The following is a 25346-nucleotide window of genomic DNA, read 5'->3' as shown; positions in this document are numbered from 1 at the left end:
CAGTGGTAACTTGCCTGATAACACTGGCTTTTCCTGATAAGACCCCTCAAATAAAATACTTGCACTTAAAATCTTGGTCTCAGGGTCTACTTCTAGGGAACCCAACCTAGCCAAGAGATGACTCTCACAGGGGGTAGTGAGCCCCAGAGAAGGTAGCTGGGATTGGACCATCTGACCTGCACCCACCCTCCAGGGCTGCCCTTCTAGAGAAGGGACCCCAACAGTAAGAGGCCATGGGAGACACTCCCCGGGCTAGGAGTCTACCCACTGCCAGGACCTTCCAAACAGCTAACAAGTGCCTGCCACCAGGGCCAGCTCTTGAACCCCAGCCTGCCAAGGTCCTTCAGTGGGGACATCAGTCAGAGAGGAGGCAACAATAACAAAGAGAAAACTATGGCCGTGGTTGCAAAGTAAGGAGACAGTCATGCTCCTTCTCTGAAACCACAGTCCTTCTCACTTCCAGGCCTCCAAGGGCTGTGATGAGCCAGCCTCCACTGTGCATGAGGAGGGTGGGGTGAGGGGAGCCAGGCCCCTGAGAATCCTCCCTGGGACTTCTGGAACTTTACACAAGTACTGCCCAACTGGCAGGTAAGCCCGGGGCAACTCGCGGCCACTTTTGCTTCCCCAGGGGAAGCGCCTTTCTGAGAAGAAAGACAACAGAGGGCGGCAAGCTGAGGAACATTCCAGCTGAGGGCTCCCAGGACAACCAGATCCCTCAGACTCGGTGATAGCTGGAGCTCACACAACCAGACTTTCATCTTTGGCAGAAGGAAGTTTGAGACAGGGTTCTGTCAGTTGTAACCAAGATTTGGGGCCACATAAGAAAGTAAATTTATTTACTTCAGAGTCATGCAATTTTGCTTCTATTGCTCAACTGAAACATAAGTCCCCACACTAATATTCCTCTTGGTTACCAAATCAGACTGTCTTTTGGCCATTTCCAAAGATCCAGACAGTTTGGTGCCCCTAAGGACGGCCACCAGCTCACTCCTTAGACTCTGAAGGCACTTAAGAGGTTCCAAGCAAACAATTTTTTTAAGAAAGAAGCAAGATACATACTGAGATAAAAATCTGGGTATACTTATGAGGAATACAGTCTTATCACATTCAAGTTACGCTTATCAAGTTAAGTCAGTTTTGAAAGTCCTCAGCCAGGATTTTCCCCTTTATTAGATTAATCTGTAGTGGTCATGCATGTGGGCTTGGAGTGAGTCTCAGGTTCAAGTCCATACCACAGCTGTGCAATTTTGGGTAAGTTTCTCAACCTCCCTGAGGCTCAGAAAAGTGAAAGTGAGTCACTCAGCCATGTCCAACTCTTTGTGACCCCATGGACTATACAGTGCATGGAATTCGCCAGGCCAGAATGCTGAAGTGGGTAGCCTTTCCCTTCTCCAGGCGATCTTCCCAACCCAGGGAACGATTGCAGGCAGATTCTTTACCAGCTGAGCCATAAGGGAAGCCCTCCTGAGGCTCAGGGTCCCCAACTATAACATGCAGGTGCCAATGGCATCTATCGGGAGGGGTATCATAAGAGTCACACTGAGCCCAGGGTCTGGCACGTGGTGAGAACCAGAACACAATTACTGCTACAACCTCCGACTTTTCTAAGCTCCAATACTTTCGCTACCTAATGAATCTGATTTATTGGAAAAGATCCTGATGCCGGGAAAGACAGAAGGCAGGAGGAGAAAAGGACAACAGAGGATGAGATAGTTGCATGGCATCACCAACTTGATAGACACGAATTTGAGCAAGGTCTGGGAGTCGGTGATGGACAGCGAAGCCTGGCGTGCTGCAGTTCATGGGGCCGCAAAGAGTCAGACACGACTGAGTGACTGAACTGAACTGAACTGACTTTTCTGCAGCAGAGGAAACACACACAGGCTTCACTTCCAAGGCCATGGGATTCTGAGTTATAGGCATCGAAGATCTAAGAGGGGTTCCTTTGGATAAAACAAGTCTCACATTAAAGTAGTTTTCAAAACATAAATATTCAGCAGCCAGGTGTGCAAATATCACTTTTCACTAAGCACATTTTCTTCTAAGCTCAAAGCAAATATTCTTCCTCAGCAGGCAATCTGGCTTTCTAATAAAAGATACCACACCCCACACGAGTCAGAATTATCTCCCAAGAATGTCTAAGAGCACATCACCCTGAGCCTGCTCGAATGGCTCCATAAAATACAATGGTAACAGCAGCCAGACTGGCTCATTAAACCATCATAGCAGCTGACCAGCGAGACCACACCTTAGACGTGTCTGTCCAGCTCTAATAGCCAAGCCCTTTCTGCCTTCCACCGGCCACCCAAGTGCTTTCCAGAATGAGGTCCACAGTTCACCTGCATCAGAATCTCCCAGCACATTCCCTCAAGAGCAGGTTCACTCAAGTCTTAGGAAACTGGAATCTGGGAGGCTGAGATCTGGGAGCCCCACGGCCACAGCTCCTGACTGATTCTGATTGCTGGCGAAGACAACAGTGGCATCCCCTGCTTGAAAATCCCCCCTCTGCTTGAAAGCCCTCAGGAACAGCACCCCTGAAACTGGAGTGTAAAGTCTAAGGGCTGGCCCTGGGCATCAAAGACTTTGCCTTCAAATCGTCTCCCAAGCTGGCCATTTGTTTACTCCTCCTTCTACCCGGGTCCAGCCAGCACCACCTCCCGCCTGGAAGCCTGCAGCATATTACTCCTAATCAGTGTTCCCCAACATTTTCTTATGAACTTTACCAAATACAGAGAAGCTAAAATAACTATACTATGGACGTGTTTAAATACATCACCAAGACCCTAAAATGAACAGTTATTAATGTTAATTCTGCAACTAATATTTTAAAAGCATGCTGTAACTGCTTTACTGCATATCTACTGATCTTTTTTGAGTGCATTTTGAAGTAAGTTGCAGGCACTAGGGCCCTGAACACTTCAGCAGGCATATCATTAACCAAAATGCAATGTTTATGGCTCTTTCATTTTCCAGGTAAAATTTATATGCAACAAAGTGTAAAAACCTTAAGTGACGAGTTCGAAAGCACATACACCTGTGTATCCAATGTCCCGATACTATGAGTCCAGAAATTTCCGTTTGGCTCCTTTCCAGTCAATCCCCTTCTCCATTCACAACCACCGTTTCAATTTTTCACCATAGATTAATTTTGTGATTCTTAAACTTTATATATATATAAGTTTATACAGTTCTTAAACTTTATATATATGCAAGTCATGCTTTCTTGGGTCTGGCTTCTATTTTGCATAATGGATGTCAGCAGGATGTTCTACTTAGCATAATGTTTGCGACATTCATCCATGCTGTGTGTATCAATACCTGTGTGTATCCTTTTTCCTTTATTGCTGAATAATGTTTCATTATATGAATAAACAATAAATTTGTTATCCCTTACTCTGTTGATGAGCACCTGGGCAATTTCTAGTTTGGAGCTATCTATCACATATAGAGGAGAACGCAATGGCACCCTACTCCAGTACTCTTGCCTGGAAAATCCCATGGATGGAGGAGCCTGGAAGGCTGCAGTCCATGGGGTTGCTAAGAGTCAGACACAACTGAGCAACTTCACTTTCACTTTTCACTTTCATGCATTGGAGAAGGAAATGGCAACCCACTCCAGTATTCTTGCCTGGAGAATCCCAGGGACGGGGGAGCCTGGTGGGCTGCCGTCTATGGGGTCGCACAGAGTCAGACACGACTGAAGCGACGCAGCAGCAGCAGCAGCAGCATCACATATAGAGTTTTTTTGAATGTGCATGTACAAGTTTTTGTGTAGACGTTACATTTTCATTTCTCTTCGGAGTGGCACTGCTGGTGCATGGGGTAGATTTGTTTAGTTTTACAAGCAACTACTAGAATTTCTTCCTAAGGGGTCACATCACATGATGCGCCCACAACACTGTCTGAGAGTTCCAGTGGCTCCACGTGCTCACCAACACTGGGTGTTGTCAGTCTTGGTGATTTCAGTCATTCTGACAGGTGTGGTCTCACTAAGGTTTTAGCCTGCATGTCTCTAATGGATAATGAAGTTGAGCACTTTTCCACGTGCTTTTAGATCGTTTGCATGTGTCTTCTGTGAAACATCTGTTCGAAACTATCGCCCATTTAAAAACTGAATTCTGTTTTTTATTTATGAGTCATTGGAGTACTTTATATATTTTGGAAGTAAGTATAGTGTCTCCTCCAGTGACAGTTCTCTCCAGGCAGCCTGGCTGGGTCACCCCTCCTTCTCAAAACACTCCAGGGAATAAACACTCCACACCCTTAGGAACAAAATCCAAGTCTTTATCTCAGCCTACAAGGTCGAAGTGATGTGGCCTTTTTTCCCAGTTCAACCTCACCTCCTGATGCTCTCCCCTCACTCACTCTCCAGCCTCACACCCTGCCTCAGGGCCTTTGCACTTTCTGTACTCACTGTGTAAATGCTCTTCCCTGAACATCTCCCAGGCTCACTCCCTCAATCCTCCTGGCTCTCTACTTAAATGCCATCTCCTCACCCACCTGGAACAGCTTCCCCACTCTCACCACCCGGCCACCCCTCTCCAGCCTCTAATCCTGCTTTATTTTTCCTTTTGGCAGAGACAGTGCCAAGAGGCATGATGTGTTAACTCATTCGCTCACTGCCCACCTCTGTCCACTAGAACATAAGCTCCCTGAGGTCAGCGACTTTGTTTTGCTTGCTGCAGAGAACCAGTCTAATGTCTTGGTTATCACATATTATTTTTTAAGCCAAAGGGCCTCAGTTCTACTACTGAGCATGGACAAATCACTTAACCTTTCTCTGCTTTAAGGGGCTGAGAGAACTTACTGAGGTCTGGGAGACCCACAGCCCATTTTCCCCCTTTGTGAAATGAACGCTTGTGAGATAAACAAGTGAGCATGTGTAGAACATTGCTTAGCTCATAGTTGACCCCCATGAGTGTAAAGTGAAATTAGCAGCCCCAGTCCCTAGAAAATGACAAGCACCCAACAAATACTCATTGACTACATATATGGATGGTTTATGTATGTACAATACTTTTACTGCATATTTATAATGTACAGTCTATTTATAATTTTCCTTAATTTGAGAGGCTTTCACAGTCAGAAGTTAATTTCTCTTGAGGAGAGTTTACATTCCGAGAGATGCACTGCAAGGGAGGGGGGAGTAGGTACCATGTCTCCACTTGACATGAGCAAATCAAGATTCATGAGGTTACATGGCGCCAGTCCCAGTGGAACTAGTGAAAGGGCTGGAACAAAAACTCTGTTTCCTCCTAAAGCTCTGTAAGTTTCCAGCATGTCCACGGGGCCTCTGTTCTCTCCAGCTCCCTCCTCCTTCCTTCCCTAAACAACACAATCTCTAGAGAAATGAATATCCTTCATCCTGAATTTTTTTCTGACTTAAAAAAACCTTAAAGAAATAACTATACATCCATGTTCACAGGAGCATTAATCACAATAACCAAAAGGTGGAAACAACCAAGCTTCCATCAATGGATGTATGAACAAACAATATGTGATCTACCCACACAATGGAATACTACCCAGCCTTCAAAAGGAAATCCTGCCACAGGCGACAACAGGGATGAACCTTGCAAACATTATGCTATGTGAAATAAACCAGCCTCAAATAGAAAACATTGTGTCATTCCACTTATAGGAAGTACCCAGAGGAGTCAAACAGGAAGTTGAGTAGTGGCTGCCAGGGGCTGGGGCCAGCAGGGTGTGGGCAGCTGCTGTTTAATGAAGACACAGCTTTATTTTGTGAGATGAAGAGAGTCTGGATATGAATGGGGATGATGTGTATGTACTCAATACCAATGAACTGTACACTTAAAAATGGATAAGATGGTTAATTTCATGTTACGTGTGTTTTGTCACAATTATTAACAATTTTTTTAAAAAGAGTTGAGACTACATGGATTTCACCTCTAAATGGCCAAAGCATCAATTCATTTCAGTCCACTCGGATGAGAGAATTTCTCTCGGCGTCCATTTTAACTTCATACCACGTCAATCATCCCACACCCTTCATATTCCCTATGTCTTCATTTCCACTATCTTTTGAGCCAACCTTCTCAATGAGACCCAGTCTGCAGTAGTTCCATTAGCTGCTGATTTCCTGAATGCCAAGCTCAAAGACACACTCATGTCTTGTGTTCAAAGGCACAAAACAGCTGAGACATTCTGCATGAGCCAAACGATGCCTACATGCTGATCCTACAACCAGCAGCCCATGTCCGCATGGGGTCCCCACGGTGGAGACTGTATGACTAAGAGATCCTAGGAGTCACTCTGACCCACAAACTGTGAAGTCAGGCTGAAAACGAGAAACTGCTTCCACCCCACACACAGCTGCATCCTTGGAGTGCTTCGTTGAAGACAGATGCCTGCCTCCAGTGGACATCAGCGGTGATGGCCATGTGACCGCCTGGGCACACTGTGTGTGGATTTTATTTTCTGTCTCCAATGCAGGCCTATTTTGCCTGATGTGGATTTTTGTTCAAAACCAGTATCTCCTTTACCACATTTGTAACGACAAGCAAAGCAGTTCCCTGGAGCGCTGCCCTGTGGCCTAACCCTGACCACTGTCTCTCCCTGGAAAACCCTCCTTCCCCAACAGGGAACAGCCCAGCTCCCATCTCACCTTTTCATGGGAGACCCTGTTCTGTCCTCCACCCTCCATCCTCTCCTTCACCACACAGCAGGCTTTCTCATCCTCAGCACTATGGACCATCTGGGGCTAGATCGTCTGTGTTGTGGGGTCTGTCTTGTGTATTGTAGGCAGTTTAGCAGCATTCCTAATCTCTACCCACCAGAACTATCCCATCCACCAAACCCCAGATTTCTCCCAGCACTGCCAAATGTCCTGGGACTAAAACTATCCCTGTTTAGAACCACTGTTTCAAAGAAACAGAGGCTTCAGGGAGGCCCAGGGCTGCCCGGCTAAAAATCAGATTTCCCAGTCTGGTCCCCACCAAAGACCTGTGATCAGGGCTGGCTGGCTCCCTTATCTAAAGGAAGAAACACTGCAGTGAAGTCCAGGATCCAGAGTTCCCCTCCCAACCACACACCAGGCAGAGGCTCAGCCTCGCTCGGTGGTCACCCTCACCTAGGCCCCTTCACAGCTTGCCTTGCAGGGTTTTCTCCTGCACCCCTTTGTGGGTTGAACTGTGTTCCCTAAAGGTGACCTGACATCCCGGCCCCCAGGACCTCAGAATGTGACCTTCTTTCCAGATATGATTAGATGAGGTCATCCTGGAACAGGGTGGCCCCTAATCCAACTGATGTCCTTATAAGAAAAGACACAGAAACACACATAGAGAAGGCCATGGGAGGAGGGAGGCCAAGATCAGAGCGATGCAGCTATAATCCAAGATTGCCAACAACCATCAGAAGCTGGAAAGAGGCAAGAAGGATCCCCTCCAGGCTTCAGAGGAAGCACGGCCCCGCCAGCACCTTGATCTTGGACTCAAAACCTCCTAATTGTAAAACAATAAACCACAGTTTTAAGCCACCCAATTTGTGGTGCTTTGTCACAACAACCCTAAGGAAACTAAGCCACCTCGAAATTCTATCTCAAGCTCTGCTTCTAGACACCCCAACAGACAGCTGATGTGCCCACTCAAACAGCATATACTCCAGAGCAAGCTTGAGATGAGTCTAGACTCTCGCCTCGATTTCCACGAGCCTCTCATTACACGAGAAGGAAGAAGAAGGAAGGGAGGAAAGAGGGAGGGAGGGAAGAAGGAAATTCGCTTTGGGGCTCCTTCCATCCTCCACTTATTCAGTAAATATTGCTGAGCATCATCAGCTGCTCATCACTGTTCCAGGAGCAGGGGAGAAAGACGAGAACAAAACAGACAAAAGTTACTGCCCTCGCGGGGTTCACATACCATCAGGGGAGACAGACCATAAAATGCCCAGTCTATGGGATGGTAAGTGCCATGGAGAAAAGCAAAGCAGGAGAAGGGGATGGGGCGTGCCCGGGGCGGGGGTGAAGCGACGGATGCTCCACAGCCCAGTCTCAGTTCAGGCAGAGAGCAGCACGCCTGGGCGCCTTCTCTTTTCTGCCCAGCCCTTCTGTGAGGTTTGGGGAGCCCACCTGGCCACTGGGCAAGGATGGAGTCCACGCCCACCCCACGGCCAGAATGGCGCCCTTCAGAACCACCCCTGGCTTTGACGTCCCTCCTTCTCTGTCTCCTCCTCTACCCTTCCTCTTGCTTCCTGGGATCACCTCCTAAATTAACGACCTGCACCCACCCCCAGCCCCTGGCCCCAGCTTTCAGGAACCATACCAGGGCAGGTGCACCTGGAACTTTCCATTTCAGCCACAATAACACTTCAGCCAAGACCTAGAGGAGCCAACCTGTGGGCATGTCCAGACCCTCCCCCTCCAGGGCTCTGCCCTGACACAAAGAGTGGAATCTGGAATTTATCGTGTTTGGTGGGTCTCCCTCTGTCCACATAATTTTCTTGACAGTTGAAAACCTCAATCTCAAATATCGAGGAGGATACACGACATGATCCCATATATCCCGCTTGTGTGATGGGAAGGCAAACTTAGGATTACAGCAGACACTAACTACTTTCTCCTGACGGTGATCATTCCTGCCTACATGAATCTGCCAGCTCTTGTACATATTTTGCATCTGCGGATGTCAAGGGGCTCTGTACCTGCCAGTGTCACAAGCCAGAAATACCAGGAAATGAACCTCCCCACCCCTCAGCCCTCGTTCAGTGACTGACAGGAGGTGGTGTATTAACACCCCAGCTCCCTTGCCTCTTGGAAGGAAAGGCTCTTAGACCTATGTCTGACACTGGCTCCTGGCTCCTCTAACAGGTTTCTGCTCCAGTCACCACAGTGGTGGCTGGCCTGATATCTGCATCTTTTAAGTGACATTCCTACCTGCTCTTGGTATTTCCTCCAGTGTCACCTCCCTATTAAATGACTTCCTTGCCTGAAGAGTCTTCTTTTTCTTGGGGAATCCAAACTAAGAGAGTGATAGCTTTGAAGACGTGTATATACACACATACAATGTAGCAGCCCCTCCAGTCCTCATGTTTAACACGTGCATCCCAAATGTGATGCTGGATGATCAAATCCCTGGACGGCAGAGCTCAGCTTTAGAAGCACCTTGGTGTATTCGATGCAAAGTAATCCTATTTGCATTACAAGGATCACTGTCTGACATGGATGGTCTTGATCAACCTCCAACTGGATCTTTTTCCCCTGGACTCCCCCCACATCTTTCCACCCACAGTGAGTGCACTGCTATCCGCCAGCCCACAAAATGCCCCAGAAAGGTACCCTAAAGCCCACTGGGGAGAGGGCTTGGTCCATGGGTAGCTCCCCAGGCAGCCCGCTGCGTGTCACTGGGCTGGAAGAGGGAAGGAAGCTAATCTTACAATTCACCTGAAAAGCAATCATCCATTATCCCGGTCTTCAGCCCTCATCTTATTTTTCCAGGATCAATTCCTGAAAGTCAAAATGACAGATAGCTTCATACTCTGGACAATAATTCTTAGTAAATAAGCCAGCATCAATGACAAAAAGTTTCCAGGGTAGTGCTGGTTACCTGAATCCATACATGTGCTATAATTTCATAGAATTACACACACACACACACACACACACACACACACACACGCACACGCACACAGAAGATGCTGGTGAAGGGACTTCTCTGGTAGTCCAGTGGCTAGGACTCTGCACTCCCAATGCAGGGGACTTGGGTTTGACCCTGGCCAGGGAACTAGATCCCACACGCCACAACTAAAGGTCCTACATGATGCAACAAAGATTCACGATCTTGTGTGCCGCAACCAACACCCAATGCAGCCAAATAAATAAATAAACATTAAAAAAAAAACTGGGGAAAATTGCATAAGGTCTAGTTTAGCTACCAAATAGCAGTTTCTTGGTATCCTAGCGTACACGGATCGTATGAGATTTACCATCCAGGAAGGTGGATGAAGAACACACAGGACTCCCTGTACCGTTCTTGCAACTTCTTGGGAGTCAAAAAATTATTTCAAAATCAAAAGTTTTAAAAATGCAAAAAAAAAAAACCCCAAACGAACAAAACTTAAATTCTGAGATTAAAAAAATAATAATCGTTTTTTACAAAGCTCCCAGCAGGAGACACTGCCAACCCACCCCTTACCTGAGAACTGGGAATCAGCGCCTTCCACCAGTGACCACCCTTCACCAGGTCGACCTCGCACAAAGGCACAGCCACCTTGCCGATGACGCAGTGGCGTGAGAACTTATCGAAGTCCAGCACGGTCAGGAGCAGGGTCCTCCTCTGAGCCTCCAGGAAGGGGATCTCGAAGGTGTAGCGCTCCTCAAACACGGGCTTCTGGGTCTTGCGTTTGACTCCGGTCTGCTTGGAGTTCTTCTGGTCCGGCAGCAGGCAGATCTTGACGTAGGGGTTGGAGTGCGCCATGTCCTGGCGCGCACCGTCGTGGGAGATGGGGGGCGGCAGGTCCCTGGCCTCGATCACGCGCACCGTCAGGTGGTTGTGCAGCAGGTCGTACTGCGTGCTGAAGTGCAGCATGCCCAGCTGGTACTTGGACAGGATCTCCGCGTCCGTCAGGAAGTCCACGTCGTCACTGTTGGAATCGAGGGAGTACAGGCGGGGCTCGAACTTCCGGAAGTAATCATCCGGCGTATAGGTCCGTCTGAGCACCGAGGGCTGGATGGGCTCTTTCTTGGCGCTGAGAACGCCGAACTCGATAGGCTTAATATCAATCAGTGGAGAGCTGGGCCGTCTGGACTCGAGACCTACACACCCAGCAGAAATAACAATTAACACCACCAAGTACTTGACTGGATCTGGGCCGATGTGTGAGATCAAGGACCTTTCGTAGATTCTCACATTGTTTGCTCTGCTTCATAATGCTCTTTCCATGTGCTCTCCACTCCTGGAAATCCTCTTATTTACTCTATGAGAGGAAGGGCAGCGGCACAAATATCCCCATCTCCACGACAGCTAATCGCCAGGCACTGCTCTAAATGCCCTGCATACATGGAGAAGGGAATGGTTACCCACTCCAGTATTCTTGCCTGGAGAATTCCATGGACAGAGAAGCGTGGCGGGCTACAGTCCATGGGCTTGCAAAGAGTCGGACACGACTGAGCGACTAACACTTTCACATTCACAACCCTCACAAGGCATTAGCCAGTGACTATTACCTTCACCGACTCGATGGACATGAGTTTGAGTGAACTCAGGGAGATGGTGATGGACAGGGAGGCCTGGCGTGCTGCGATTCATGGGGTTGCAGAGTCGGACACGACTGAGCGACTGAACTGAACTGATGACCTTCACTTTACAGAAGAGGAAACAGAAACTCTAAGTAACTCACCAAAGGCCACCCCACTGGTAGGAGGAGGAGCCAGGATCCAAGCCCCACCTATCTGGCCCCAGGGTCCGACTCTAACCATTCCCAGCCTCCGATTTCACAGAGTTGGCTCTGGGGCTAGTGTCTGGGTCAAATTCCAACCCAGCTACTTCCTCGTGAACCACATGACTCTCTAGTAACGAAACAAGTGACTCCAGGCACATTTTACACACTCGGTTTTCCCATCTGTAATATGGAGCCAATCATAGCAGCCACATCAAAGATGGTGGTGAAAACTCACTGAGCGATGCGTGGAGAGCGATGCGATGCACAGAACGTGCATGTGGTGAGAGGCACTGAATGGTAACTATTATTCACCTTCAAGGCTTACATTCACAGCTCTTCACTTTCGGGGTGCCTCTCCCCTCCCCATTAAGCAGAAGAGTTTACCGCTCCCAGGTTCATTGTTGCCATCTTTGCTCATCTCTCTATTCTAGCAATAACCTCATGGTACTCTTTTCTCTTTCAAAGCACTGAATTGAGGTATGACTGACACACACAAAGTTGTCCATATTCAATCTACACAACTTGATGGCTTTGATAAGTATGCACCCACGAATCCATCACCACAGTCTATGCCATAAACTATCCATCACTTTCAAAAGCTTCCTCCTGCCTTCTTCATTTACTTACTTTTGTGTGTCTGTTAAGAACATAAGATCTACTCTCTTAGCAAATGTTTAGGTACTCCACATAGTACTGCTAATTTTACACACTCTGCTGGAGTGGATTTCTAGAACTTACTCATCTGGTATAAGTGAAACCAACACCTACCTGGTTCAAGCTCCCTGGGTAACCACATCCTACTCGGCAGATGCTTAGGAGTCTGACTATGAGATTCCTCATGTTGTTGGGAAAATTACATAGTATTTGTTCTTTCGTGGCATCTTGTTGATTGCCCAAATACCTGCCTGTTGGCTAAAACCTTGCCAGTGCATGGTTGCACCCTGATAACTGTGCTAAACACGGTCATCTCTATATAGAGCTGGAAGTAAGATTTAGGAATTATCTAGACCAGCGCTATCCAAGAGGAAATAAAACGTGAACCAGATACAGACATACAAGGCCACAGTTCAGTTCAGTCACTCAGTCATGTCTGACTCTTTGTGACCCCGTAGCCTGCAGCATGCCAGGCTTCCCTGTCCATCATCAACTCCCGAAGCGTGCTCAAACTCATGTCCATCGAAGCCCACAAAGGTAACTTAAAATTTTCTTGGAGCCACAATTATGTAAAAGTACAAAGAAGCAGGTGAAATTTTTATATTTTATTTAAACCAATATATCCAAAATACAATCATTTCAACATGTAATCAATATAAAAACATTTTAGTGAGACATTCTAAATTCTCTCTTTTTTCATACCGGCTTCAAAATCCAGTGGGTATATAACACGTACAGTGCATCTCAATTCAGCTACATGCCTGTGGACACTGTATTGGACAGCGGGCTGCACAGGGCAGACAGGCCCTCTTATTCTACAGATGAAAAGATGGAGGATACAGAAGCCAGACACCCATTCTGTTTCACTATTTCAAGCTCTTGAAATTTACTTCTTTCTTCTTCCCCATCCACTCCCAGAAAAGATCAGAGATCTCAATCATTTCCAGCTGAGTGGATTAGTTTCATGAATTTAAGCCTTTTCCCTCTGTTAAGTGAATTTCAGACATCAGCTGCATGAGACAGAGGAGACACACTTGGCTAGTAACAAGAGGCTGGGAGACTCTAGGCTTTATCACCCTTTCTCTTCCCCACCCAAATCACACCCTCTGGTCTACACCCAGGCTACAGTGTGTGTGTGTGCTGAGTGCCCACTCTAGAGTGGGCCAAGGGCCAAATTCAACCCAGAGATACATTCTGTTTGGGTTGAAAAGTAAGGAAGTTTCATATAAAAACCCAGACTGCCAGTTTCTCTTTAGAAAGGTCAGGTAATACAATCCCACATGGCTACAGCTGAGTAGCAGCTGCTCCCCTTTAATAAGACACTGGCTTCCCAACTGGCCCCAGTCCCCACCCTGCCCTAGTGCCAGGTCAAGAGTCGGCTGCCATTTGTCACTCACTAGAGTGATATTTATCTCCCTCCAGCCCTTGGCACTTAGCCACTGACACAATCCACCTGGGCCCTCAAGTCACTTGAATTTGCAGGCCCTGCTGTGTAACATGGTAACTAACACTTGCCTTTCGGGGTCTGAAATGATATATGCTGACGTTACCAACTGAGCCAATTCAATGAAACCTGTGATCAGCATAAACAAAAATCAATCAAAATGATTGCTTCTGCCTGAACTTGGCAGAAATCAGGTACGATGCCCTCCTCTGTCACACTGCCGTCACCTCTCCGTCATCCTGTCTCCTGGACTGTCACACCACACTCCACACCCCCACCAGAAGCAACCCTGTCCTTCAGGTCTCTCCCTGGGGGTGCTGTTGAGCATCTGGGAACGCCAGCTCTTTCCCTTTATCCTGGGGGCCCAGATAACAGGGTTGTACTTCATGGACCCCGAGGGGCAGCTGACTTGAGCCAGGACCCCCGACAGTCGGAGCAGAGAGGCTTACTTGAAATCCTCCGGGTCAGGCTGTATGTAGACTTAGATGTGTCTGAGGATGAGCATCTCCGATCTGGGGAGTTGGTCCGTGGGGTCAGCGGGACGTCACTGGCTGTGTGCACAGAGTCCCCGTCCTTGTCACTGCTCCGGCTGGCCAACCTGTAGGAGGGAAGAGGTCTCAGGGACTGTCAGAGAATCCCCAGGGACTGGCACCTCTGTCCTGTGGGGGACAGACCAAGGATGAAATTGCTCTCAGGCCCAGTCTATGCAACTCGGAATAATGCAAATTTGAAATAAATTCTCAATAGCCCTTAATTCTTAATAATGTCTTGCTTTTTGCACAAAATGTGATGTGAAGTAAATGACTATTTCCCAATTAGAACAATCTGCCAAGAATTTGCATAATTTCAAAGCTGAGGCTGGGGCTGGGGAAGGGATATGTAAACTTATTCAAGATATTGCCACACGGGCACCACCTGACTAAACCGTGATCAGTTCAGTTCAGTCGCTCAGTCATGTCTGACTCTTTGCAACCCCATGGACTGCAGCACACCAGGCCTCCCTGTCCATTACCAACTCCTGGAATTCACTCAAACTCGTGTCCATTGAGTTGGTGATGCCATCAAGATGGGACCTCTCAGTCTTCAGTCTGGAAGGAACCACGTGGCTGTTTAAATGCATTAGAACTTCTGCAAGTAGTTTTCGGTAAGAATTATCTTGTTATTTCAATAGTCACTATGTCTGTAACATCTTGAAAAAATATCCTGTAACAATGTCACTCAAAGGTTCTTGGGACTTTCCTGGTGGTCCAGCAGCTAAGACTCTGAGCTACAAAATGGCCCTGAGAATCAATGATTTAAGAACAACAGTTCAGTGCATAGAAACACCAGTAAATAGCAGCATCCACAACTTAATGTTCTCCTAATAAAGATTAGAATTGCTGGAAAAATAGAAAGTACACTCTTTGTGGGTTGGGGTACAAAGTAGTACTTAAGGGCTGGCTCAAGGCAAGTCTCTCTCTCTCCCTCCATCTCCCTGTCTGTAAAATGGGACTAATAATAGCACCTGCCTTACATGGTTACTTTGAAGGTCGAGCTAACATATATACAATGATTAGAACAGTGTTTGGTATGTTCTAGGTAGATGCTTAATACATTTTAGCTGATGTTAGCAATATTATAGCAGAGGTGGCTTTAAGATCCCCCAGTACTCACACAGCTAGTGAGGATGCTGGGAGTGGGGGTAAGGGGAGGGGAGAGAGCTGGCAAAGGGGCCATGAGATTGATGCTATTGATAACAAGCCCCTCAGCCATTACAGCCACAGACCAATACCTTCCAAAACTGCATCCACCAAGTTGACATGTAAACCTGCGGAGAAACCAATCTCGAAAAATGCAACTTTCAAGTTCTGGGAGGTCACACGCATGCTGTGCATGACATGAAATGGATCTGATGTTCTTCCAAAGCTAGGGCCACTGCTGGGACAAGCAGGCATGTTACAGGGGCAATGCCCAGTGCCTCCCACTCCTGGTCAAGAACAGGAGAACGTAGCAGATGAAACATGGGGCCAGCGGAGGGATGGAAGGGAGACGGGATCACACTAGATCAATCTTTCTCTCCCGTAAAGGAAAGCAGCTGCATCTCCCCAGGAAGGCGGCAAAAACGTGTGACGGCCACTGGGGCCCTCCACCTGCATGGCCTGTTTCCCGGCTGTCACACCTCATAGCGGCTGCTGCCTCCAGCTGCAAACTCCCATCAGTCTTCAAGAGTCAGCTTAAATGCCATCGCTTCCTGAAGCCTTGGCTGCCTCCTCCCAGACATAGTACCAGGGTATACCTGGGCCACCCCTGCCTCCTCTGCCACCACCAAACCTCCAGGCCCTCTGTCCCTTCTACCTGGAATGCTCGTCCTGCCCCATCACCTGTCTCGTTCCTCCTTACCATTCAGATCTCAGCTGCCACAGCACCTCCTCAGAGAGGACCCACCAGTCCAGTCGCCTCCTCCCAGCCCGTCTCCCCTTACCCCTGCACCTTTTTTTTGTCCCCCTCCAGCACATAACTCTTTAAGTGCGGCCTGCCTGCTTCTCCTCTGCATCTGACACTAAGCCAGAGGCCCATGCGGGCAGAGGCAGTGTCTTCTTCGTTCACCACTGCCCTCCTAGCACAGCACCCGGCACGTATGGGGTGCTCTGATTTATTTTTTCAGTGAATGAATGAATACACATTTCTGGTGGCTTTTATCTGACTTATCTTGAGTCACAATCACCGGAGGGCACATCTTGTCGCCCCTCCCATAACAGCCTACAAATCTTAATGTTGGCATCTGCTTTATTAGGATCAAAGGTAGCAGTAGCTACTGAGCACCTACTGTGTGCCAGGCACTGTGCTAAATGCTCTATCTGAATCGTCATTTCAGGCTTGAAACAATCCAGGAGTTAGTTGTTATGACCCACCCCTACTGCTTTTACAGACAGGGAAATGGAGCCCTGGTCAGGTGGCAGGAGGGAAGGAGAATGGATCTGCACCACTGAATGGCAGAACCCCAGTGGAGTCCAGCAGTACCAGACTCCGGACTACATGCCCCACACTACCAAGCTGGGCATCCCCTAGGAGGCCTGGAAGAACCCTGCACATAGTAGGTACTCAACACATGCTTCTTGAACAAAGAAATAACCTAATTCACTCTTCAGTGGGGGTCTTTCTGGCACTGCCCCAGAAAGAGCCAGTCGGATGGTACCATATGGTGAGTTGGTTTTCCTGATTCTCATCAGCCCAGTCCAGCCCAGGAAAGCTGCAGGTCCCACATGTCAAAAGCATATGTGACAATTAATGGTGTGTCCCCTCTGATCACACAGGCAAAGACCCAGCTCACCTGCCACATGCCACCCCACAGAGAGGCACATTCTGTGGTTCCTGGCTCAAATGGCATGGTAGGAATGGTACTGCAAAGCCTGTATGCTTGACATTTCTGCTCCCTGCCTGTTTGATAACATGCAACTGCCCGCTTGGTAAATAAATCTGGGGAAAGCACAAGCTGTAAATTCTTTCTGGAGGATTTAACCTGCCTCCTCTTTACAGATTTCTCTTAACATTTGGTATGATGTTGACTATCAAAAATGTCCTCAGTGCTATCCAGGATTCAAGGAAGACCTGGGTCACCTTGGGAAGCACACAGGTCATGTACAGCTGTTCAGACGGTGCACTGCATAAGTCTAGATGGTCTCGCTCATCATGACCACCATGTGAAGGATGCCCCCTGAAGCCATGTGGTGAGTTGGCTGCTGGAAAGTTCTCTGCTTGTAGCATAACCAAAATAAGTGTCTTCCCTGAGGATGCCATCCCAGAAAGAACACCCTGCTTGCACAAAGGGTCAGCAACCTGAGCAAAACGCAACTGTCCTCCAGCTTAGTAGCCATACATCTGTAACACTCAACATCTGAGGCAAACAGGCTGTGATTTTCAGTGTCTATCAGGGGTCTCCTCTCGTTCAGAGGAAAATCCAAATTCCTTAATCTGGCATTTGAAATCCCACACAACCTGAACTTGCAGGCTCATTTTGTCTGATTCCCCCAACTCTTCCGAGATGCAGTGTCCCATCTGTGGTGTTTGTCTACCCTGGATCCAGTCACAGCATCCAAACTGTTTATTACCCAGGTCAGCAAACTTGGGGCCCACTGCCTGATTTTGTAGAAGTGTTATGAGAGCATAGCCACACCCATTCACTAGTAAATTGCCTATGGTTGCTTTCGCACTACAAGGATGGAAGTGAGTGGCTGCAATAAAAACTAGTCCATGAGACTAAAATACTTACTCTCTGGCCCCTTATAGGAAAAGTCTGCCAACTCCTGTTCGACTAGCTTAGTTCATGTGTTTCAGGAGGAATAACCCTTTCCCTCGTTTCAGGTCCGGAAACCCAGACATTATCCCAGCGCTTTTTCCTCCAAGCAAGAGAGACTGGATCAATGATTGGCATGTGACCCAAACCAGAGCAATGAGAGCCTTTCCTGATATTTTGCTGCTGTCAAACATAATGCAAAGGAAAAAGAAGGCTTAAGAATGAGGCCAATACCGAAGAAACAGAAAGAAAGAGAGAGAGAGCACATACACGCACACCCGTGACACCGTCTGAGCCCCTGGATCCAGTCATGCCTGAAGCCATTTTCCCAGAACTTTTCCATAACAAAATTCTATGCAGAACTGTCATATGTGTGTGCAGGATGTGAGTACACAACTAATTTATTTACCTGCTTTATCTCCTATAGTGAAGTGAAAGAAAGTGAAAGTCACTCTGTTGTGTCCGACTCTTTGCGATCCCATGGACTGTACAGTCCATGGAATTCCCCAGGCCAGCATACTGGAGTGGGCAGCCGTTCCCTTCTCCAGGGGATCTTCCCAACCCAGGGATTGAACCCAGGTCTCCTGCATTGCACGTGGATTGGATTCTTTACCAGCTGAGCCACAAGGGAAGTCCAAGAATACTGGAGTGGGTAACCTATCCCTTCTCCAGCAGATCTTCCCAACCCAGGAATCGAACAGGGGTCTCCTGCACTGCAGGAGGATTCTTTACCAGCTGAACTACCAGGGAAGCCCTTATCTTCTATACCAGATATTAAATCCTCTGAGCATGGGAACAGGACTCCATCTAGTCTTGTGCTTCCCATAGTGCCTGGTACATAGGGCAGCCTCAAGAAATAACTACCAAAAAAACTGAGCTTAACTTTCCAACAGCATAATTGACACTTTCAGGACTCAATTTCTGCCTTCAGGTTAATCAGCTGGGCAATAACTAGTTTTTGGAATGAAAAAAGACAGATAATTGCCGTGCCATCACAGAGCTGGAATTCTTCTGAGCATGGCTTTAAAGACACCAGATGGGCTGAGCCAACATCCATCACTAGAAAATGGGAACAATCCCTTCATTAATGAGCTGGTTTTACCAAACATCTCAACTCTGTGCACAACTGCAGGATTCAGGCTACAACCTGTGAGTCAGGGAAGGTTCCTTCACATAGTTGTTCCATCAATTTAAAGAATTTCTCAATAACTTAATAATGATAGAGATGAATACTTACTACTGTGCTAAGCATGTTACATGCATATGTCACTATTATTAATAGCAACCCTATAAAATAAGTTCTATTACTTCCCCTACTTTACAGATGAGGAAACCCAGACCAAACTAGGGTAAAAAGAATCACTTATGTTTATGATTGCCAACAAGGTATTTTTCCATAAACTAATTCATGCAATCATCGCAACAACTTTATAAGATAAATACTGTTTTATCATCCCCATTTGACAGATGGGAAATCAAGGCACAGACAGATCAAGCAAATTGCCTGAGGTCACAGAACTGGAAAAAATTAGGATAAGTAGGATTTGAACTCACAGATTGTGACCCAGAGCCATTCTGCTATGAAAATATTTGATACTTGCTTCTCAAAAAAAAGAGGATTGAGGCATGACCCCCAAGGAAAAGATGGGGTGCCAGCGGCTTCTGGAATCTTAGCCCAAGGATTTACCTGAGACAGCACAGGATCCCCACTGAGGCTCCAACTGTGGGCCCTCACACCATCTTCCTGCCTCCCTGGGCGTCCTTCTCTACATCATGGGAAGCTGTACTGGATGATTCCCAGGCCCTGGCCCTCTAAATTCAACCCAGACTCTGGCCACGCTCCTCTCCCAGCCACAGAGAGGTGGCCCAGACACGTGGCTGAAAAGCTTCAAAACTGCATTCCCAAAATATCTGAGCGACTGGCAGATGGAGATGTTGTATGCAGGCGCGGGAGGAGAACGAATTGGAAATAAAACGAAAGATGCCAGAGAGAGCATAAACAGCGTTGGAGGACACGATGGAGCCTGGAGGTGTGTTCTGCTTCCCTGTTACTGAAGTTCTTGCTCAGATCAGCAAAGAGGCACTTGTTTGTTCATGTCATCCACACCAAATACTCACTGAGTGTTTAGCATGGGCCAGGTGCTAGGATGGTTCGTCATCCTGACTTGAATGGAAAACCTTTAGGATCTGGACATCCCTTGAAGAACAGAGACGCTCACAGATCTCTTTTTCCACTTGGAACGACATTCAACATGATTAAAAGCGCCCACATGCTTAGCATTACACTGTTCGTATCTCAGAAGGCCGGTTGTGAAAACCAGCTGAACCGAAGCCCCACCCCGAGCTGGTCTCACCAGCTTGCCAAACGCAATGAGGCACACAGTACAAGCCATCAGCGACTAAGAGGTCAATGGAAACTCAGCCTTTCCCCCCTCCATACCCCTAGATGTCCCACACCCCTCACAGAAACAGAGAAAAGAAAGGTCTTAAGGTGGCTTTCCAGGAAGTTCGGAGCAGTTTTACTTACAGCCAGGGGGGAGTCTGGGCAGGGAAAGGTCCCAGAATCTCAACTTCATCCTCACTCGACTGGCAGCAGCTGGACTCATAGCACTTCTGACAGCAGTGGCGGCAAGTCCATCTGCAGAGCAGCAGGTCGGAGATTCTAGAAAGGAAACCCTGAGCCCATGGAGGGCGGTGGGCAGAGGAGAGATGGGAAGGGGAGGAAGAAGAGGAAAAACACCCACAGTTACAAGCAGCCGATCCCTGATGAGAAATAACGACATTCAGGAGGTCTGTCTCCACGGCTGAACAAACTGTTTTCCATTCCTATTTACCAACTGCAGGTACAAAGATGGCAAACACCAACCGGCTCGAGCCATTAATAGCAAGCAAAACGTTTGCAGGTATTTTCCTTTCTATATGAACGTCTTTCTTGACATGTGGGTGGTTTATTCAACATCGTGAGGGCTATGCAATATGTTCGCAAAACACAATGATTATTACTCTGTCTTTTTGAAAGCGAAGCACAAATATTTTTTTTAAAATAATTTCATGACATTAAAGTAAGCAGAGATAATCAAATGGAATAGTAGAGGGTGGGAAGGGAAACCTAGTCTCATTAACTAGTATCTTTTCACTGGGATCTCCCTTCCCTAGAATGGCTGTTATCAACATCCGGTTGTTGTTTAATATTCAGCATCCCCACGGCCCCACGAAAGGCTCCAAAATGAAAAGCAAGCATTACTTGATTAGAAGCCAGACCAAACAAATCACCGAATTCACTCACCTCGTTTAAAGGTTCCAACTGCCCTTTTAGAGATCCACATGAAGCCAAGGGGCACAGGGGGCGAGGGATGACACAGAGAGAGAGACAAGACCAGTTTAGCAATATTCCTGCAACTCAAAAAAAAAAAAAAAAAAAACAACAAGCCCTGCTTCTTTCCACTTACCATCCTGGGAAGGGAGCTGACCTCCTAACAAGGTGCTGCTACCTTCAGGGCTGCTGGTAGCCTCCTGGCTAACCAACACCGAATAAATGGGAAACTTTAGCATTTCGATTTGATTTGCACCGTATGCTGTTATGAATCAGAGCGGGTGGATAGATAGTCATGCTATCCAATGCAGCCACACTTCAGGAGAGGAGCAAACCTTCCTATACAGAAATAGCCATGAAGCCAACCCAGAAGGACATGATTAGCTAACTTGCAGGCAGGCACAGCATGGATGTCACTTGGTTCCCCCGCCCTCCCAGAGGCCCTACCTTCCAATTCTGCTCCAATGGTGGGGAGCTTCATATGACCACCCACAAATAGAGGGAGCGGAAAAGAAAGCCATAGTCTGGTCCCCGGGAAGAAGGGAGGGGCTCCCTTCCATCTTCAGCCCCACCTCCACCCCAGCTTCTTCTCACCGGTTCCCAAGACACAGGCTCCCCCCACCCCCTTTCTGGGAAGGGTCTTCACAGTTTTCCAAAAGGCCAAGTAAACCAGATAGGTTAGGAGGAGTCTCCTATGGAACTCAGAACTTTGAGTCAAGGAGAAAGCTAATCATGGTTCTCAGTTTTTTTGCAAGGTAAAGAAGGTCTTAATTTGGTAGCACTATATGTAACATCTTTTTAACCGTTGCAAATCCCACCCCTGCCTTCCTTTTTGAACAGACAGCAGACCCCAGCTCAGAGCCTTGCAGACAGACTAGCTAGCTAGAATCCAAGAACGTGGCATTATTCTCATTATTTTTCCTATTGCCTTCAGTTTCTATCAGGTGACCCTGGTTTTCTATTATGGTAGTGACATGACATTTCCTTTTCATATTAAAGTTAAAATAAAGCACAAGTCCATTTATAGAAAAGAAATTAAGTAAATAACATAGTCCGTGAAAAACTCAAAATCCTTGAAGTGATAAGGGATTTACTACAGTTTTTTTTTTTGGGGGGGGGGAGTCTTGGACACCAATCACAAGGTGCAGGGGGAGGGACAAAACTGAGAAAAGAGGTACTCGTCCTGGCCTCATCAGTGGGCAGTCATGTGACTCAGGCAAGTTGGGAGTCTGAGCCTCAGTTACATCTTTCCTTTAATGGAAGGGCTAAGCTAGGACACTATGAAAAGGCTCTGTGCTGCCTGGTATCTGCATGCTTTCTGTGGCTTATGAGAACCAGACAGTTTGTCAAGTCCAGTTGGATCCTGCCAGGTACCGGGGACTGTCCTGGCCGACAGAGTGGTGAGGCGAAGAAAGCAGCAAACAGCTATGCCCTCATGGGGCTTACATGAGAAAGTACTTTAACATGCTTATGGTAAGGTGCAGGGTTAAAGGGATGCTTTTTCACAACGATCCAGGCTCGCAGGAAGGCATTTCCTGGGTATATAGTGATCAAAAGAGGCCCATTTCTAAAACCATGATGAGCAGAGGCAAGGCTACCTCAGGGGTCCCGCCTAGGTGCAAGGTGAGTGCTAGGGGCCAGAGAAACCAAGGAAGACCAAGAGGAAAGGGGAGATGCGCTGAGGCTCCCAAGTGTGCTGAGCCTTTGGGCCTCAGGCTCACGTGTTTGACCCAATGGAGAATTGATTCAAGCCAGAAAAAAAAAGGAGGAAGGAAAGTCCAGATATTCTAGAACAGGGCGTGCAAGCTAGGACTCTAAGACCCAAATTCACCTGCAGCCTGATTTTCTATGGCCCTCCAGCTAAGAAGGGTTTGTATATTTTTAACTGGTTGAAAAAACTTTAAAGATGAATACTTCTTGACTCGTACAAAGTATATGAAATTCAGTTTCAGCGTCCACAAATAAAGTTTTATTTAAACATAGCCATGCCCATTCATTTACTAGTGTCTCTGTGTAGTGCCATAATCAAGAAGTGCAGTGTTGTGATACAGACCACTCAGCCCTCGAAGAAAAACAAACATTTACTATGTAGGCCTTTACAGAAAAAGTTGAACACCTTGTTCTCGAAGAAAAGTCAACATCACCGGGCCATCCTCATACCAGATGCTTCACAAATCCCTCACCAATCCCCATCCCACCCCCGGCTAGGCCTCACCACAACCTCTAAGCCCCTGAGCGGCCTTGGGCAAGTCACTTCATTACTCATTACTCTTCATTACTGTGCAGAAGACAGTCATTAAGAACCGTAGAAGCCCGTTCTCACGTGGTTCATGTCCCAGTGCGTGGTCCCTGACGGCCAGGGACCATGCTGCTTTCTCAGCTGTGTTCCCAGTGCCCACACATATTACATGTCACCCAAGTGTTTGCTGAACCTGTTCAGTGGCCACTCCCCCCAACAACATCCCCACAGTAGGTGAACAGTAAATGTGACCTTCATTGAACTTGAAAAGATGACCTAAGGATTCCATGAAAGGGAAGTCAGTGGGGCGATTCTAAGCCAGGAGAGGGATGGGGCGGCCATGGGCGGATGGCAGGTCAGAGTTCCTGGCAGGTGGAAAAGACTAAGGCAGGAGGAGGGGGGGTGGGGTGTGAGCCAAAGGGGGAGGAGGTACCAGAAGCCCCTCCAGTGGTGGGCGAGGGCAGAAGCGAGCCCAGAGGCACCCGTCTGCCTCTCGGGAGGCAGAATGTAGGAGCCCGTCGGTATCACTGCCAGAGGCAAAGGACCCAGTGCCAGAAACAAGCAGCTCAGCGGGCCTGACCGCATGACCTTGGCGCTGACCCGTCGCCGCTTCCCCCTCCTAAGGAGAAGACAGGTCTCTTAGTCAAGCATGCCCTCCTCAAGAAATTATTTCCGCCTAAGGATTCTTGTGGGGTGTCCCCAAGATGAAGGGAGGGAGGGTCCACAACTCCCGAGGCAATGGCCCAAAGTAATCGGCTGCCCCCCAACACCGCCAGCGCGCCTCCTGGGTGTGCCCCACCTCTCAGCACCCAGTGCCCGGGAGAGACGATGTCCTTGTCCCTCCTGGCCGGAACAGCTGCCTCCGGCTCGCTCCGCCGGCCAATTAGCCAGAGCCGTCACCAAGGCAACGACAGCTGGCGGGCCGGGCGGCTGGCGCGCCCCGGGCCGCCCTCCCCGCGGCCCCTCCCCTGGGGTGGGGTGCCCGAGGGACGGGGTGGGGGAAGGGGGGAAGAAAAGTCCGCCCCACCCCCATTCCTTTCCCGGGAGGCGAGGGCGCGCGTGCAGAGTCCACTTGGGGCCCTTCGTCCCGGGGTGTGGGGGTCCCCAGCCTCTCCTCCTGGGGCGCACCCCCGCTGCTGCACAGGTTGCCTTGCGCTCAGGCACCCTTCTTCTCGAGGCAAGTTTGTGGCAACCTAGCCTTGTGCCCTCCCTTCCGCGCGCTCACAGTCGGAGGGGGCGCGGCACCCCCCAACCCCACACCGCGGACCTGGCCCCCCGGCCTCAGCCCTACCTGGATGTACGCCATTTTCGCCCGCGCGCACTCACTCCGGCCCGGGCATGGCGCCGCCACGGCCACTTTGCCCTCGCCAACCGGAGAGAGGGGAGAAAGCAAAGGGGGAAAGGAAGAAAAAGGCAGCCGGGTGGCCCCAGACGTGACTGGCGTGGCTGATGAGCGGCGCCCGCCCCTCCGCCGGCCGCCCCGTCCTTGCCTTCCCCTGCGTTCCGGCTCCGGGAGTCGGGGCCGCCTCCCAGATTGGGAGAGCTCGGGCGCCCAGGGCCCCCGCCTCGGCCTCCCTCGCCGTCCCGCGCTCCCCCCGAGGCGCTCCCCAGGCGGGATTAAAGCCGGGGCGCCTGGGGAGGGAGCCCGGGGCAGCCGCGGGGACTGCAGCGACCCCAGCGCAGGCGGGGCCGGAGACGCTGGGGCCCGGGCGCGCCAGAGGCGGGGGAGGGGACCCGGACGGGCAAGGAGGTGGGAGGGGGCGGTGCGCGGGTCAGCCCATCCGGTCGGCACCAGGGCTGGCACCTACTGAGAGCAGGGCCCCCGGGGCGGCCGTGAAGCTGAAAGGGCACGGTCCAGCCCGCCGCAGAGTCTGGAGCCGGGAGGGTCCTCCCCATCCAGCCCTTTCCTAGACCGGGTTGGAGAAACTTTATTCCCGCCCCAGCTGACGCGCCTAGAACTGTTGCGGTGAGGAATGCAGAGGCCAAGCGAATGGAAGCCTCAAGTTAAGATGGGGCCTTGGGCGCCCCG

At 48.9% G+C, this 25346-nt stretch overlaps 1 protein-coding gene across 1 annotated transcript in view; it reads right to left on the bottom strand.

The window, feature by feature from the left end:
• SYT17 (synaptotagmin 17) overlaps positions 1–24623 on the bottom strand; it is an 81413-nt gene extending 56790 nt beyond the window's left edge. The window contains exons 1-5 of the mRNA XM_052635795.1: positions 24609–24623; positions 21052–21069; positions 20293–20441; positions 13942–14090; positions 10149–10768 (exon numbers count right to left, since the gene is read on the bottom strand). Coding sequence (XP_052491755.1) covers positions 10149–10768; positions 13942–14090; positions 20293–20441; positions 21052–21069; positions 24609–24623 — 951 coding nt within the window. The remainder of the gene's footprint in view (positions 1–10148; positions 10769–13941; positions 14091–20292; positions 20442–21051; positions 21070–24608) is intronic.
• Positions 24624–25346: the final 723 nt, after the last annotated feature.

Source organism: Budorcas taxicolor, chromosome 2 (genome assembly GCF_023091745.1).
Source record: "Budorcas taxicolor isolate Tak-1 chromosome 2, Takin1.1, whole genome shotgun sequence".
In the NCBI taxonomy this organism is placed as follows: Eukaryota; Metazoa; Chordata; class Mammalia; order Artiodactyla; family Bovidae; genus Budorcas; species Budorcas taxicolor.
This window is presented reverse-complemented; position numbering and strand designations above follow the sequence as displayed.